The sequence below is a fragment of the Nicotiana tabacum genome, chromosome 23 (genome assembly GCF_000715075.1).
Source record: "Nicotiana tabacum cultivar K326 chromosome 23, ASM71507v2, whole genome shotgun sequence".
Lineage (NCBI taxonomy): Eukaryota > Viridiplantae > Streptophyta > Magnoliopsida > Solanales > Solanaceae > Nicotiana > Nicotiana tabacum.
The window spans coordinates 89,015,680-89,034,197 of record NC_134102.1 but is presented as its reverse complement, the minus strand read 5'-3'; the positions used below and the strand labels follow the sequence as shown (position 1 = coordinate 89,034,197).

General features: G+C 39.9%; 1 protein-coding gene and 1 long non-coding RNA gene across 2 annotated transcripts; both read left to right on the top strand.

Moving 5' to 3' along the window:
• The first annotated feature begins 345 nt into the window (after positions 1-345).
• Positions 346-2,491, top strand: LOC142177260 (uncharacterized). Its single transcript, XM_075245732.1, has 2 exons — positions 346-970; positions 1,365-2,491. Exons 1-2 carry the CDS (start codon positions 346-348, stop codon positions 2,489-2,491), a joined length of 1,752 nt encoding a protein of 583 aa, XP_075101833.1.
• Positions 2,492-10,989: 8,498 nt separating this feature from the next.
• Positions 10,990-13,251, top strand: LOC107817437 (uncharacterized). The gene is made up of 2 exons (XR_001655190.1): positions 10,990-11,495; positions 12,838-13,251. It is a non-coding gene; the product is annotated as an uncharacterized LOC107817437 (long non-coding RNA).
• The last annotated feature ends 5,267 nt before the right edge of the window (positions 13,252-18,518 follow it).

The window sequence follows — 18,518 nt, the reverse complement described above, 5'->3', positions numbered from 1 at the left end:
TCGGTACGCCTTCTGAGTCCGCCCCCAGGCACCATTTACAGGGATACCCCCAACATTGCTCATTGCACCACCAGTATTTACCATGGCATAGCCGACCGCACCCAGGCCATGCTTCGAGCCGTCAATATTTACCTTTCGGGGCCCGCAATTTCAGCCAGATACAACTCATGTTACTCCAGAATCATACCCTTATCATCCACAATATGAGTCCCCAATGGAATAATAAAGAACAATGAGAAACCCCGAGCAGGAAGAAATGGATTGGAAGATGAGAAACCTAGAGCAAAGCTTAAAAACATGTAGGGCCTGAGTGGCCAGAAGAGTGTCTCGTACTCCGATTTATGCATGTTTCCACATGTTCACCTGCCAGTTGGCTTCAAGACGCCAAAGTTTGAAAAATATGATGGGAACGGAGATCCAATCGCTCATCTGAAACGATATTGCAACCAGTTGAGGGGTGCCGGTGGAAAAGAAGAGTTATTGATGGCTTATTTCGGGGAAAGCCTGACTGGAATCACTTTAGAATGGCACATGGACCAGGAAATCTCCCAATGGCACATATGGGATGATTTGGCCCGCGATTTCGTCAGACAATTTCAGTACAATGTGGAAATAGCTCCAGACAGGAACTCCCTGTCTAACTTGAATAAGAGAACCACTAAGCGCTTTCGTGAATATGCAATTAAATGGCGCGAGCAGGCCGTCAGAGTAAAGCCGCCCATGGACGACACCGAAATAGTTACGATCTTCTTGCAGGCCCAAGAGGCCGATTATTTTCAGAATATGATGTCTGCCATGGGCAAACCGTTTGCAGAAGCAATAAAAATTGGAGAAATGGTAGAAAATGGTTTGAAAAGTGGCCGCAAATTAAGCCAATCTGCTTTGAGAGCTACCTCCCAAGCCATCCAGAATGACTCGGGAGGTTTGGCCAATCGAAAGAAAAGGGAGGAAGGAGCCATAATGACTTCAGGTTCAAGAGGGCCCCGTCGATCACATGATCACTCTCACATGATGCCCAGAACTCCACATCACTACTATCCCCACCAAAGTGTAGCCTATGTCGTGGCACCGCCTCATTATGCGGTGATGAATGCCCAACCCTACACACGACCACAGCAGCACTACAAACCAAGCTCGAGCTCCACCTCCCAGAAATAACCATCCTTACCAAGCTCCATATAACCCTCGTCCACCACAATACAACCACCAACATAATACACGCCTTCGTGATCCACCTAGGAGAAGCAATTTCACCCGTATTGGTGAATCCTATTCTAGCCTGCTCCTGAAGTTGATCTAGCTGGGTCTGTTGCAACCTGTGCCCCCTAATCAACAAAATCCTGAATCCCCATCGTACCGAGCAGGTACCAGGTGTGCTTACCATTCGGGGGTAGAGGGTCATGATACGGAGGATTGTTGGACCCTAAAAAGGGTAGTTGAAAATCTGATAGAACAAAAACAAATTGTGCTAAGGGACGAGGAAGCTCCCAATGTGACTAACAACCCACTACCGGCTCATAACAATGGGCCGGTCATTGGAATGATTTGTAAGGATAAGGAATTCAATCCAGCTTTGAAAGCCATCATTTCCATCGCTGATTCAGAAACGAGACCTAAAGCTGCGGTAAAACAAGCCAGAACTGAGAAGAAAATCACTCAAATTCCTCAAGTGGTAGAAAAAGTTGTAGAAACAAAATCTAGGGAAACACCTGCTAAGAACATAATTCTTTATATTCCTAAAGCCCCAAGGAAAGAACAGCCCACTTTGAATACTCCCAAGAAATTCGAGCCAAGAAATGCCACGTTGAATGTGCCGAAGTTGTATGTACCAAAGGGGACTTATGTGGCGCGGGGCCCGATAATTTCATCAAGGCTGATTGAGCCCGTGGTTATCAGTCGTGCACCACAGAATCCCATGAGAGACCCCACCGCAGTTTTCTGGAATTACAACAAAACAGTGGTCACTTACAAGGGCAAAGAAGTCATGGGAGAGGTAAAAGAAATGAATCAACCTGGGAAGTACCACAACCCAGAAGAGTTAACGCTGAACAAGGATAAACGGTTTCCACCTAAAAAGCCCGTGAGCACTGAGGAGGCAGAGGAATTTTTTCGAAAAATAAAAACTTCGAACGATGAAATAGTTGACCAGCTCCGGAAGACTACTTCACAGGTCTCGCTTTTATCTCTGCTGTTGAGCTCGAATGAACATCAAAAGGTACTCTTGAAGACATTGAATGAGGCATACGTCCCAGTTGAAACTTCTGTTGAGCAATTGGAGAGAATGGCTGAACAATATTTCGAGGACAATAGGATTTCTTTCAGTCATGACGATTTTCCCCCAGAGGAAGGTGCCCACAACAAAGCCCTTCACCTGACTGTCAAATGTGAGGGCTACTATGTTAAGAGAGTCATGCTAGATGGTGGCTCCGGAGTCGATATCTTCCCTCTTTCACCACTCCAGAGAATGGAGATTGGAACGGAAAGAATCTGACCTAATAATGTTTGTGTACGGGCTTTTGATGGCATTAAGAGAGATACCGTAGGGGAAATCGATCTAATTTTGACCATTGGACATGTGGACTTCGAAGTGACTTTCCAGATTCTAGATATGGAAACCTCGTACAATTTGCCTTTGGGAAGACCATGGATTCACGCTGCCGGAGCTGTTCCCTCCACTCTCCACTAGATGGTCAAATTTGAGTACGAGAATCAAGAAATTATTATCCAAGGGGAGGACGAGCAGTCCACCTACAGGGATCCATTAGTTCCATGCCTTGAAGCTAGGGAAGGCAGTGATCATATTGTATACCAGGCTTTTGAGATTGTGGTTTCTGATCAATATGAAGAAGGGGCCACATGCCCACAACCTTGCTTATCTAATGCCTCAATCATGGTCGCCACTGAAATAATTAAACATGGGTACAAGCCCGGAAAAGGGCTCGGGGTATCTCTGCAAGGCATCACAGAGCATGTCACTTCGATCGCCAATGAGAAGTTTTTCGGCGTAGGTTTCCAAGCTACAGAAGCTGACAGAAAATGGGCAGATAAGCGCAAAAATGAAGGTTAGGTCCTACGCCAGCCTATTCCACATCTCGCCTGATCATTTGTCAAGCCCAAGTATGTGGAAAAAGAAGAAGAGGCCTTCACGGCCGAAGAGATCGATGATATTTGTGAAGCCATGAAACAAATGTTGTATGAGGCTCACATGGTCCAGCCAGGGGAAGGCATTAGCACTAACGAGGTGCAGTATATGGGGCCAGATGCCAAGCTTCACAATTGGAAAGCTACCCCATTCCATGTCAGACGGGAATCCCGGTAGTCCAGTCTTGCCATCTCTTCTACATTACGAGTTATTTCAGGGTGTAACTCCAATGTTTTTACTTTATTGTCTTTTAATTTCGATTTAAACCCTTCTATCTTCAATTCAATGAAATAAAATCAATATTTCATCGTCTATGGATGTCTTTTTTCTTTTATTCTAATTTTTGCTATTTTCTTATCTTTTACTTTTCAGTTCTAATAATGCGGACCTAAATAATATGACATGCTTGCGGACTTCATGCCCGGATCCTAAAACGCTGTCTAACTGTGAAATAATAAATCAAGAACCAGAATATGATGAAGATGAGGCTTTTAGGGAAATAAATCGAGAATTGGAACAATTTGAGAATAAGCCTAAGCCAAACATAAATGAAACCGAGCCAGTTAATTTAGGTAGTTCAGAAGAGATCAGAGAAACTATGATAAGCATTCACGCTGATGAAAGAACTAGAGATGCATTGATCCAACTTTTGTTTGAATTCAAAGATGTGTTTGCATGGTCCTATGATGATATGCCAGGGGCTAGGCATTGATTTGGTGGTACATAAATTTCCAACTTATCTCGATTATCCAACCGTCCAACAGAAACAGAGAAAGTTCAAAACAGACATTAGTGACAAGATTAAGGAAGAAGTCACTAAACAACTGAAAGCCGGTGTGATTCGAGTGGTTCGATACATCACATGGTTGGCTAAACCCCGAGTGTGTGTTGATTATCGGGATCTGAACACAGCAAGCCCCAAGGACAACTTTCCATTGCCAAACATCCACATTCTTGTTGACAACTGTGCCAAACATGAGATACAGTCTTTTGTGGATTGTTACGCTAGGTATCACCAGGTTTTGATGGATGAAGAAGATGCAGAAAAGACAGCTTTCACCATATCTTAGGACACATACTGTTACAGGGTCATGCCATTCGGCGACCTACATGAGAGCCATGACTGCAATCTTCCATGACATGATGCACCAGGAAATTGAGGTGTATGTGGATGTGATCATTAAATCCAGAATACAGGAAGACCATGTGCGAGATTTGAGGAAATTCTTTGAGCGTCTGCACAGGTATGATTTGAAACTAAACCAGCTAAATGTGCATTCGGAGTTCCATCTGGGAAACTTTTAGGGTTTATAGTCAACCGGAGAGGTATTGAACTATATTCGACAAAGATAAAGTTTATTCGAGATTTTCCACCTCCGAAAACCAAGAAAGAGGTCATGAGTCTACTAGGGAGGTTGAATTAGATTAGTAGATTCATTGCTCAGCTTACTACCACATGTGAGCCCATATTTAAGTTGCTAAAGAAAGACGCGGCAATCAAATGGACAGATGAGTGTCAAGAAGTTTTTGATAAAATCAAAGAATATCTGTCAAATCCGCCAGTGTTGGTACCGCCTGAGCCCGGAAGACATTTGTTCTTGTACCTGACAGTCCTGAAATATTCTTTTGGATGTGTCCTCGGACAACATGATGTGACTGGGAAGAGAGAGTAAGCCATATACTACCTGAGCAAGAAGTTCACCAGTTATGAAGCCAAATATACCTTATTGGAAAGAACTTGTTGCGCTTTGACTTGGGTCGCCCAGAAGCTTAAACATTATATTTTGGCCTACACCACCTATCTCATAACCAGAATGGATCCTTTGAAATACATATTCCAAAAATCAATGCCCACGGGAAGGTTAGCAAATGGCAAATCCTGCTCACTGAGTTCGACATTGTTTATGTCACCCGCACGGCGATGAAAGCTCAAGCCTTGGCGGATCATCTAGCTGAGAACCCGGTTGATGATGAATACCAACCCCTAAGTACTTACTTTTCGGATGAGGAAGTAAACTCGGTTGAAGTAATTCCAGAGGACATTGCTTGGAAAATATTCTTTGATGGAGTTGTAAATGCAAAAGGTGTCAGGATTGGAGCGATTCTGATTTCTCCCACAGGTCAGCACTATCCGGCCACAACCCACCTTCGGTTTCTCTGTACAAACAACACCGCTGAGTATGAAGCCTGCATTATGGGCATGAATATGGCAGTTGATCTGGATGTATAGGAATTGTTAATCATGGGGGATTCTGACCTGATTATTCGGCAAGCCCAAGGTGAATGGGAAACTCGAGACATCAAGCTTATCCCGTACATGCATCATGTAGAAGATCTTAGCAAACGGTTTAAGTCCGTCGAATTCAGGTATATTCCTCGATTCCACAATGAGTTAGCTGATTCACTAGCTACCTTGGCCTCAATGCCGCCGTACCTGGGAAATGTTCATATTGACCTGCTGGAAATCCAAATTCGAGAAAGGCATGGTTATTGTAATACAATTAAAATAGAACCAGATGCTCAACCATGGTATCATGATATCAAAAGGTTTTTGAAAATAAAGGAATATCCCGAGCAAGCTAGTGGAGATCAAAAGAGAACTATCAGAAGGCTTGCCAGTAGTTTCTTTTTTAGCGGAGAGGTCTTGTACAAAAGAACTCCAGATCTGAATCTTTTGAGGTGTGTAGACACCCGAGAAGCTGAAAAGGTCACGAACGAAGTGCATTCTGGAGTATTTGGGCCTCACATGAATGGATATGTCCTTGCAAAGAAAATTCTCCGGGCAGGTTATTACTGGATGACCATGGAAAAGGATTGTTTCAGTTTCGTCCGAAAGTGCCATCAATGCCAGATACACGGTGACGTGATTCATGCACCGCCTTCAGAGTTACATCCAATTTCGGTGCCTTGGCCATTCGTTGCTTAGGGCATGGATGTTATTGGGCCAATCGAGCTGAAAGCTTCAAATGTGCACAGATTCATCCTGGTTGCCATTGATTATTTCACAAAGTGGGTCAAAGCGGTCACTTTCAAAGCCATCACTAAGAAAGCAGTGGTGGACTTCGTGCATTCCAACATTATTTGTCGTTTTGGTATTCCTAAAACTATCATTACAGATAATGCTACAAATCTGAACAGGCACTTGATGAGGGAGGTATGCGAACAGTTTAAAATTATGCATCGCAATTCTACCCCTTATCGGCCCAAAGCTAATGGCGCCGTTGAAGCTACAAACAAGAACATCAAGAAGATTCTCAGGAAGATGATTCAGAGCTCCACACAATGGCATGAAAAGCTTCCTTTTGCATTATTGGGATATCGCACAACCGTGCAAACATCAGTTGGGGCTACTCCTTACTTATTGGTCTATGGCACTGAAGCTGTAATACCTGCAGAAGTTGCGATTCCCTCTCTTCGGATCATTGTTGAAGCCGAGATCGAGGACTAGGAATGGGTCAAAGCCTGGTTGGAACAGTTAACTATGATTGATGAAAAAGCGGATGGCCGCAGCTTGTCACGGGCAGTTATACCAACAAAGAATGGCCCGTGCCTACAACAAGAAATTGCGGCCCAGAAAATTCGAAGTGGGTCAAATCGTTCTGAGACGTATTCTCCCGCATCATGAAGAAGCAAAAGGAAAATTTGCTCCAAACTGGAATGGTCTGTACATTATAAGAAGAGTGTTTCCAAATGGTGCGCTATATTTGGGAGACATTGAAGGAAATGACCTTGAGACAGTTGTCAATGCAGATGCGGTCAAGAGGTATTACGTTTGATCCCTTTGTCATAGCGTTAACATGTTCTGATTGGGATGACGAAGGCTTTCATTCTCGCTACCCAAACACTACCAATCCTTGCAACCCCTTTCGAGTTGGTTCCCTCTTTCTTTGGTTACCCTCTTTGGAACATGGAATTTGTTACTGAAAAAAATGATGAAAAAATGAAAAGAAAAAGAAAAACAAAAGAAAATAAAAAACAAAAGTTTCTTGAACTACGTTCGACTTGATTCCGAAAGGATACGTAAGCAGCCTCTCTCATGGGTACAGTCACACCAAAATAAAAATTCACACTTCCCCAAAATTGAAACTGGGGCAGATGTTATAATGTTTCGGCGATGGTTTCGCCTGAAAGATTCCAAAGTTGTAATTCAATCCAAATTCTTTTTACCCAAATCCTTTCAAGTCTTCTGATCAATCGGTGAGAATATTCAAGGATCGGAGAATACAGCTACTTGGATCCGATGCGATCAAAATGAGAGAAATAAAATGAGAGAGTCTTATTGGTGAAAACCCTCACGGGCACCGTAAGGCGACGGTAAGCAGAGAAATTAAAAATGAGAGAGTATTGTTAGTGAAAACTCGCAAAGAGCACTATAAGGCGACGATGAGAAGAGAAATGAGAGAGGTCAGCTGGTGAAAACCCGCAAAGGGCGCCACTTATCGAAAAGAGGTTCTTCGGTCACTGACACTGACATGGTCCTAGGGAAGGTTTCTCGGTTTCGAGGCAAATGTTGTGATGAATTTCTGATAGTCGGACGGTTTACACAGATCAGGCATACAGTCCAAGAGGCATTTCATGTTCATTGAAGTCTGCATGCACTTCAGATAAGTCTTTCTTTCTCTTCCCCGAAAGGGACACCTCCTGTCTAAATTCATTATCCATTCCAATGTTTGTTTTTCTTTGAATCCATTTCAGTCTAACTCTGTTCCAAACTAAGGCAAAGAAGGGATGACAAGATTGATTTACAGGGTTCTTGTTTGATACGAGCTAATATGCAAAAAAGGCACCCAACCTTGGCAGGGGCATCAAGTTGACCCCGACTGGCAATAGTAGCCGGTGTGTCGAAATCAAAAGCTCTTAAAAGAAGAAAATCAAATTGAAGTGCCTATAAAGGCAAATGAAGTTGAAAACGGTTGAGTCCCACGTGGCTAACCGTCTTGGTAAAGTTTGAAAGCTAAAGGTTACACAATGCTCTGAAGTTAAATTTAGAAAAAAGAACTAAGATGCCCACGAAGGCAAAACAAAGTTGAAAAAGGTTAGGTCCCACGCGACCAACCATCATGGAAAGGTTTGGAAAAGCCAAAGGTTCTCCGGGGCCAGAAAAAAAATCGGTCTTCAGGAAACAATCAGTTGCAGTTGAAAGTATCATCAAATGAGCCGGGCCGAGATCAATTGATTGAAACACTCAAGGCCGTAAAACCAACCACCATTTTAAACTGAAAAATTGTTCTTTGTTTGAGCCGCAGGAAACAGGTGTAATCCAAGGCAACCTTGCAAGAAGCAGGTGCAACAAAAAAAAATGCACGGAGACTAAAATAGCTCTGCCGCAACGACTCCAAAAAGGGAAGTCTTCTCCAAACTCTTTCCCGCATTTTACTCATTCTCTTAATAAAATGATGAAAATGAAAAGAAGGAAAAAGAAAGAAAGTTCCAAATCATGGTAGTACAGGGTCTCCAATCCCTAGCTATGTTTGCCAACATAGGGTCTCCACTCCCTAGTTGATGTTTTTAGACATAGGGTCTCCACTCCCTAGTCGCTTTTCCAACATAGGGTCTTCACTCCCTAGTTGATGTTTTTAGACATAGGGTCTCCACTCCCTAGTTATTTTTCCAACATAGGGTCTCCACTCCCTAGTTGATATTTATTTTAGACATAGGGTTTCCACTCCCTAGTCGTTTTTCCAACATATGATCTCCACTCTCTAGTTGATATTTTTAGACATAGGGTCTCCACTCCCTAGTCACTTTTCCAACATAGGGTCTCCACTCCCTAGTCGTTTTTCCAACATAGGGTCTCCACTCCCTAGTTGATAATTTTTAGACATAGGGTCTCCACTCCCTAGTCTCTTTTCCAACATAGGGTCTCCACTCCCTAGTTGATGTTTTTAGACATAGGGTCTCCATTCCCTAGTCTGCTTTTCCAACATAGGGTCTCCACTCCCTAGTTGATGTTTTTAGACATAGGGTCTCCACTCCCTAGTCTGCTTTTCCAACATAGGGTCTCCACTCCCTAGTTGATGTTTTTAGACATAGGGTCTCCACTCCCTAGTCTGCTTTTCCAACATAGGGTCTCCACTCCCTAGTTGATATTTTTAGACATAGGGTCTCCACTCCCTAGTCGCTTTTCCAACATAGGGTCTCCACTCCCTAGTTGATTTTATTTTAGACATAGGGTCTCCACTCCCTAGTCTGCTTTTCCAACATAGGGTCTCCACTCCCTAGTTAATGTTTTTAGACATAGGGTCTTCACTCCCTAGTCTGTTTTTCCAACATAGGGTCTCCACTCCCTAGTTGATATTTTTAGACATAGGATATCCACTCCCTAGTCATTTTTCCAATACATGGTCTCCACTCCCTAGTTGATGTTTATTTTAGATATAGGGTCTCCACTCCCTAGTCTCTATTTTCTCAGGGTACACCAATCCCGGCCTTTTATTGCTTTCAATAATGAAGTAATATAGAGTGTTGTTACAAATAACTCACGAAATGTTTTAGTGAAAACTGGGGCAGAAAAAGTTTGTTCGTTTGTCTGTTTTGGTGTCTGAGCAGGTCTTTACCTCGAGGCACAGGGTTCGAGATAACCAAAAAGAAGTCTCAATTCAAAATAGAGAAAGAAATAGAAAAGAAGTGAACTCAAAGTGCAAAAGCGGAGAAAAGATATGGACTGCTCAAGACATGATTGAAGTCGCAAGTTTTTCATGTCCCGCCTTGATCCGAAAAGCTGAAGAAGAATGAACTAGCACCTGCAGCTAACAAGCATCAAAATTCAGATCAGAGTCTGCGTGAAGAACCAGCCAAGACTCAAGATCAAGCTTCAGAAGACTTATAGATAGGAATCTTGTAACTCGCAGCTGATAGGCTTAGTTAGTCTTTTTCATTTTTGACTTTGGTGTAATAAGGAGCTCAGCAAACAGCAACAGCAGCAACAGTGAAATCACAGTTTCCCGGTAGTCCCAGCTACCAAAATTTCCAGAACTACACTAACCTGATTCCTTTATAGCCAAGGATATGTAGGCAACCTCCGAAGCAAGGTTCGGTCAAACTTTTTCAAATTTCTTCCCATGGAGTATCAAACGGGCAAAAATTGTTCATGATTGCTCACTTTATCTTTGCCCGAAAACTCTTCATATTTCCGAGCAAAGAGGGACAGCTGTGAGTACCTAGTTTTGGCCCCACATGGAAATTACTCCTAAAAATAGTCCAAAAAATAAATTTTATGATTTTTATGAATTTTAGGAGTCTTTCTTTATTTGGTTTTGCATTTAGTTGCATATTTAATATCTTACAATCATAGAAAAACACAAAAAATGTTCAATGTTGCATTGCATAAGCATTTTAGGTTTTAATTGCATTTAGAATTTAATTACACGAGTTAATCGCATTTATTTAAAAAAATCACAAAAAATATTGATCATGTTACATTTTTTAGCTTTTAGCCTTAAATTAGTAATTTTATTTCATTAGTTTTAAGTTGATTAATCGTTCAAATATTAAAAATAATTAATTAGGTTTATTTCACAAATTATATTTGATTTAGGACCTAATTTAGGTTTTTAATTAATTAAGTTAGGATTTAAAATCAAAGAAAAGAAAAGAAGAAAGAAAAAAAACAAAGAAAAGGAAAAGGTTATTTTTTGAGCTTCAAATCGGATTAGGCCAGATTTCAAACGGCCCAATCTTCCTCAATCCCACCCCAGCCCAACCTTCAAAGACCCAGTCCACCACTCCTAAAACCCAAAACGACGTCATTTGAACTAAGTTAATCTCAGCCCTCGATTCCTTTTGATCTAACGACTCCCAACTGATCTCCCCATTCCCATAAAACTGTCCTAAGACCCCAACCCCAAGAACTTCCCTCATTCTCTTCATCTCCCTCAAATTTCCAAACCCTAGCCGCCACCACACCCCCACAACTCTCCATCGGCGGCCACCACCCCAACCATGCCCAAATATTTACCCCACAATCCTCAATACCTCATCTATCTTGATCCACCTTCATATTTCCTTAAAAACCCTAGAACTCGCCTAATAATAGATCTAAAAATAGGCTGCACCCTAATCCTTTTCTTTTGTTGACTTCTGCCGATTCTGGAGTCGTATAGAGATAAAATGCTCACCAATCGACTAGTCTTGTTTCGAACTACTGGTAGGTGTTAGTTTTGAGTTGTTTCACGGGCATCGAAATCTGCTTAGATTCCCATTTGTCCCTCCGAATTTCCCCTTTCTCTAACCTTAGTAGTCATCGGCGTATGCACCACTGGTCGAGCTTTAAAGCACAAAGCCAGTGGTCATCCGTTGATGACCACTGTTGGTCGAAAAGTATTTCATGGGCAGTCATCTGCATTCTTAAGGGGTAAGTTATTTTCTCATTTTTCTTATCTGAAATGGTTCAGTGATTCGTTTAGTTTAGTTAATTCTTGGTTTTGCATTTAGTTAGTAATCACTTGTTCGAATGTTAGCATGTTTAGGTTAGATTTTGATCATTAATAAAATTGTTTGAAGTTAGTTTGTTGGCTGAATTTGAAGTTAGATAGTTTGTTATTATTTTAAATCGCATATTTGTTTAATTGACAGATTTTAATTAGTCATTGCTTCATGTTTAATTTGTGTTCGATAGCTTTGTTGTTAGTTTAGCTTAATTAGATATTTGACTCTGTTAAATGAAAGAGGGCAGTAGATTTGGGATAAAAGTATTATAGGGGCTAAAAGAAATAGGAATTTTAGGGAATCATTATGTTAGTTGGTTGAGATATTTCTAGAACTTAGTTGTAGGGATTAAAAAAGCAATAAAATAAGTAAATTAGGTAAAAAAAATTGGGGTGGAAAGGGGTAAAATCAGAAGTTAAGGAGCTGCAAAAATGAGAAAAAGGGACAGTTGTCCCAATATTGGTTAAGAAAAATGCCGAAAATATTTGGAAAAGGGACAACTGTACAAAATTGGTTAAAAAAAGATATTGTGGTTTCCTTTTTTCACGCTGACAGATTCTTTTTTAGACTCTCTTTCATTCTCTCTTATAGCATACACACAGCCTATATAATATGGCTCATTCTGTATTCTGAAGATTAGAGACTGATATTTACACGAAAGCTTTCTAAAATTCAGATCCCTTTCTTCATTGCAACACTGATTTTTCCTTTTCTTAAGTTTCAATTTAGATATAGAAAACAAAACCCAAAAAAAAAAGGAAATTCAAAGTTGCTTTTTCCTTCCATCTTTCTACTGATTTTACTCGAATCCTGCTGATATGTTGAGTGGATGCTGATTCTGTTGTTCTTGAGTTGCTAAGATCCATCTCCAATTTTCAGATTGTTGTCAAGCTGTTTTCTGCTGCTGCATTGGTTTCTTGTTGTTGCCCTTTCAATTTTTCAGAGATCTATTTTCTTTTATTGTCTATTCTGTTGATTAAGGCACACATCTATGAACTCACATATTCTAAATTTGACATAATCAAGCTTCCATGCCTTCTTCTATGATTTTCAGACGTTTATAGTGTTTATATGATGTTGTGTTTTAGATTTCTTGTGAAATGTTCAAAGAATGTTGAATTGAAGTCAGCTAACTCTGCCATGTTACTGTTGTTTATAAGTTCCTTTTAGGCATGTGTTGTTTTGTTTATATATAAGTTTTCTGTCTTTCACGCTCGAATTTCAATCTAAGTCTATTCTTAATGCTTGTGTTGTATAATGTTTGGTAGTAAGTTGTGGAAGGGAAGAACCATCAGTGGAATAAATATGGCTGCGGTTCATGAATTTGGCTACTAATTGGTCAAATTTGTGAATCGCAAAGCCAAGAGCTAGAGCAGCGGAAGTGTTCGAAGTCTTTGTAAATCGTCTCACCCAGTCGGAAGCATGAATGCATGTAATCGTTCCCCTAATGTCAAAGGGAAATGTGTTTCATCATTAGTTAATTGAGTAGGATTGTAATAAACACTGAAAATTCTCTACGTTCTTTGTTAATCGCCTATTCTCATTTGTATGTAATATATTCTAGAATTATTGGAGTATGAGCTGAAATTTTGGGTTAAAGTATTCATGCTGCAGCAAGTAATAATAGGCTATGTGTATAAACTTTAATTTTGATTTAGCTTTGCAAGTTCATTTGTGAGCCAGTTTTTTTTATTTTTATTTTTAATGCATGATATTTCTTTCTTTCCAAAGTTGTTATTTTAAGTACCTGAATAAGTTGGGCCAAACCTGCAAAAAGGCCCAGTAGGGGCCTAAGCAAGCAAGTTTGAATACTTTAGGTCATTAGGCCTTGGAGTTTGGCCCGATGAAGATTTATTTTGATTTCAAAATCGAAATATTATGATAGAAAATGATTTGTCTTATCTCATTGAATAAACTTTGAGCAATGTTAGCCTATAGCATTAGTAATGGATTCTTAAACGTGAATTTAAAACTTAGAGCAATTATAAAAGTCTAATTCGAATCCAGACATGTTCACTCGTGACTTTCCTCAAATCTTAGAAAAGATAAACAATGGTGAACTCGGTAGTTTGCTTTAGGCGCGTAAATAAATCACCACGACTATGGGTACGGTTCCCGTGGCATATTCGTGATACATAATTCTCCAATTCGGGTGTGTATTTCATGCGACTCGACTATATCTTCAAATCATAATAATTAATGAATATTGTAGTTTGCTTCAAGCGCGATTAATAAATCATCCTGGCCATGGGTACGGTTCTCATGGCATGGTCACAATACGTAAATCCCAGTCGGGTGAGCATTTCATATGACCCGACCATAACTTCTAATAATAATAAAAATAAACATGTTGTAAATCGCGGGTGCGTTTCACGTGGAGTGGTTTTGCAATGTGTACAAAAACATACAAGTGCGAGACATCGCGACTTGTTCAAACAAACTCCATAATTAATTAAAAGCAGTTAAAAGGTAAAAATGCACAATAGGTTTCAAATGTGTATCGAATCAGATAATTAGGCCAATTATTAAAATTGAGCGACCGTTCTAAAACCACGGAACTTGGGAATGCCTAACACCTTCTTCCGGGTTAACAGAATTCCTTACCCGATCTTTTAGTTTTCGCGGACTTTAAACGGAGTTAAATTTCCTCGATTTGGGATTTTAAAATAAATTGGTGACTTGGGACACCATAAATATTCCAAGTGGCGACTCTGAATTAAATAAATAATCTCATCTCGAATAATGTCACTTTAATTGGAAAAGCTCCCCTATCCCCTTCGGAAAAAAGGAGGTGTGACAACCTCATGTACTCAATAAGTAACAAACCTAACCTTAGATTGAAAGTAGTGACGAGTTAGGACAGGGGTTAGAGTCCAACTCTAATAACCAGCAACAGTCATAGCAATAATAATAAAATGGTACATGAAAATAACTCAGAGGAAAGATGTTCAGCTCGTACACAGTTACAGAAAGATTGGCATGCTTTTCAAGTATAACAGTAAATCCCAAATCTTCCACCGAAAGCACCAAAAGCATATGAATAAGTTTGAAAACCGTAATTTTTTCCAAAAACCTTTCAACAATAAATAAGATATTTCATTTTCAGATAGCATGAGAAAAATACATCTCTATGCCTACATGTCAATATACAGGTGAAATCATGAACGTCACCAAAGCCGGGTAGCCAAAGGGAATGCATCTTTATGCATGTATCTCAAGTACGCGGGTCAAATGCAATGCATCTCAATGATGAACGCATGTACTCATCCTCTCAGAGTACTCCATCTCATTGTCTCGTATTCTCACTCATCATGCTCAATACTCATCACACTAAGTTACTCAGTACTGTACAGGGTTAATCTAATGCACATGCACATGCAAATAAACCAAGGCAGATCCAACCCAAAGATGCAAATAAACCAGGGCAGATCCAGCCAAATGCAAATGAACCAAAATACAAATAAACCAGGGCATATCTAGACCAATGCAAATGAACCAGGGCAGATCCAGCCCAATGCAAATGATTGCTAGCAATTACGCCCACTGTAGATATGCAGACTTCGCTTTTGCAAAAATAGCTAGACCCAGCTCACATCGCACATGCGGTCCAAATCGTCGCTTCTGCACACACGTAGGTACGCCTCTTCCTCCGCATCTACGATGATCTCCAGCCAAGCCTGTTTGCGCTTCTGCGACCAATTGTCCGCATCTGCGGACTCGCATCTGCGGCCATTTTTCCGTAGATGCTGAAGCACTAGAACCAGCATACCTTCAACAATGCAACATGAAACGAAAATGGTCTGAACCTTGTCCGAAACTCACCCGGGCTACTCGGGACCCCGTCCAAATATACCAACACATAACACAACACAGACCTACTCGAGGCCTCAAATCACACATAACAACATCGAAACGACGAATCGTACCTCAAATCAAACTTAAATGAACTTTGAACTTTCAATCTCCAAAACTCGCGCCGAAACATATCAAATCAACTCGGAATGAATTCAAATTTTGTGCACAAGTCCCAAATGACATAACGAAGCTATTTTAATTCACGGAACCACAATCCAAACCCGATTTCATCAAAATCAACTCCCAATCAAACTTATGAACTTTTCAAACTTACAAATTTTAAACTTTCGTCAATTAACGCAGAATCCTTCTAGAAATATCCAAATGTAAATCCGGACATACGCCCAAGTCCAGAATCACCATCCGGACCTAACTGAGCTCTCAAAATTTTGTTCCGGAGTCAAATTCACAAAACTCAAACTTGGTCAACTCTTCCAACTTAAAACTTCAACGATGAAATTCATTCTTCCAAATCAAACTCTGGATCACCTGAAAATCAAAACTGACGATACACACCAGTCATAATACATTATACGGAGCTACTCACGCCCCCAAACTACAGAGCGAAGTGCAAATGCTCAAAACGATAGGTGGGTCGTTACATCTTCAAACTACAACGTTCACAGCACCCGAAACTCTAGAGCTAATAAACTATGAAACTAAAAGAAGAATAGAAGAAAAATTGAGAATCGTTGCTTCAAGTGTGGTTTATATTCTTCTCCTCCAAAGTGACATGTTCTCCCCCAAAAATATATTAGATCTCATCCATATTAGGTTTAGACTTGCTTTTATACGAGTTGGGAGGGGTCTTGGACTGAAATAACCTTGTCCAGGGCGAAATAGGAGATATTTCCCGTCACCAGCGCCCAGGGTAGCGCGGGGCGCTAGTCCTAGTGCTGGGAAAATAAACATTCTAGAAATTGGGCCACAGGTAGCGCCCCACGCTGCCTGTGGCCCTGAAAATCGCCATTTTCAACTTTTTCTCATGTTTGGCTCTAATCTCACACTTTTCGCCCCATATTGCTTCCGGATGATTCCTACATATAAAAACATCAAGAATTAACATAAATCAATACATTTTACATCCGAAATCCATGAAACACGAGTAAAACATGAGGCGATATACATATAAATATATATACTTTAAGCTTAATATCACTTATTGTTGCATGAAACATATGCTTAGCCTATTATTGTACAAGTGTTGCTACCTTGGATAGAGGATCCCCTCCACCTCTTATTGTCCTTACGCGTTTCTCACGGTGCATCAAGGAATTCTCTTGGAGAAGTTAAATGATGAGTGCATGTGGTTGACTATTGGGACCAGGGGCGGATGTAGTGTATTGTTGACGGGTTTAATTGAACTCATAATTTTCGACGTGAAGTAAAAATTTATATGTAAAAATTCATTAAAATTGTAAAAATAGTAGATATGAACCCATAACTTTAAATATATAATGGGTTCAATGCTAAAAAATTTAAAAGTTGAACTCATACGATTTAAATTCTGGATCCGCCTCTGGTTGGGACATAAGAGGTGCCTATTTATTTTATGTTTCCTCCGTATATACCATAGTTAGTGAAGTTTTTGGAATGTTTCCTCAGTATATACCATAGTTGGTGAAGTTTTTGGAGAAAATTAATACTCTCTCTCTCCGATTAGTGCTTGTGAGTTTTGGTGTCTAGTGGTAATTCTAACCTCGGGTGCCTTCTGTACGGCCGGACAGTCTTACTTCATCTCTATTAACAAGGTTTTATATCCATGTTTTAGCAGGTTCTTGACATCAGAAATTTTCCAGAAAAAAATTATTTATTGTTGCATTTGTCTTCTATCGCATTTCCATCAGACGTTCATATGTTTCTCAAAGAAAATTGATTTGGTGCAGCCTATAGTAGTTGGCTAGGTTTACAATATGTGTGGGTTCTATCCTACCTTAATAAACAACATTAAGATCCTATTGAATGTTTCCACAGCGCCAGGATCATACTTTGCGTTGTAATTTAATGCGATTTAGTTCGTGATAAATTTATGATTTGCCATACAGGGGAGTCTGCTGTAATTCAGTATAATAGTGGAGCTCTATCAGGATTCTTCAGATATTACAAATTACTGATAAGCGATGATATAATAAATTTTTCCTTGCAAAGTCAAGTTTGAGGGACTTTTAGAGGCTAATCAACTAGATATTCACTTTAATTGATACTTAAAGCAGATCCAGACAGGATTCGATTTACGATTTGATCTGTTGCATCAAGAAATAACTAATTAAGTGCATAAACTATAAGGTAAGGATTAAGAATAACCACTGTAAATATACTACAGATCTCATCAGAGGCGGACCCAGGATTTGAGCACAGCGGGGGCACCGCTATCTTTAACATAGATATGTCAGCTAATAACAACAAAATTTGGCGCGCTAACTCCTTGAAAACTTAATGAATATGAGTCAGTGACCGAAAGGAGATTAAAGGTCTATTAAGCAATCCAAGCAGAGTCTCAGTCACTGTCGTTGAATCGAGAGATGTTTGCTACTTTGCCGAAGTGATCCTTGACAGCAGAAGGGTTTTTGGAGTTTTTAATTACTGTTTTGGGAAAAAATTTTGGTGAATTACTTAATTTATACATGTCAAGAAAGTGATAATGCTTATAAACTTAGATATAAGGATATATAAAAAGGTGATTGGCTTTTTGTACTTAATTTTATACATGTCAAGAAAGTGATAATGCTTATATAAACTTAGATATAAGGATAAAGAAGGTGATTGACTTTTTGCTAATGGAATATTTTATCCCCTTCTAGGTACTAGTACTAAATTATTGTTCATTTAATTTAAAAAAGATAAAGAAAAAAAAAGAAGTTAGACCACCAAATACAGGATACTACATTATGTTGAATTCAAAGAGAAAAACAAATAAAATGAAAAAAGAGAAGTGGCATTGGGCCTCGAGCCCAGGTCTTCTGGCGAGGAAGGATATAATGCAACTTATTAAACCAACGGAGCAGTTCAGTTTTTCTGCTTGAGGGGGCACATCAAAATTATTTGAGGGATCCTTGATGTATATACAAATATATATATATATATATATATATAT

Excerpts from the sequence above, each read along its gene's own strand:
- LOC142177260 (XM_075245732.1), top strand. The coding sequence starts at position 346 with ATGTTTCCACATGTTCACCTGCCAGTTGGCTTCAAGACGCCAAAGTTT. Across the intron at positions 971-1,364 it reads AGGAGCCATAATGACTTCAG|GTACCAGGTGTGCTTACCAT; the intron begins GTTCAAGAGGGC and ends CGTACCGAGCAG.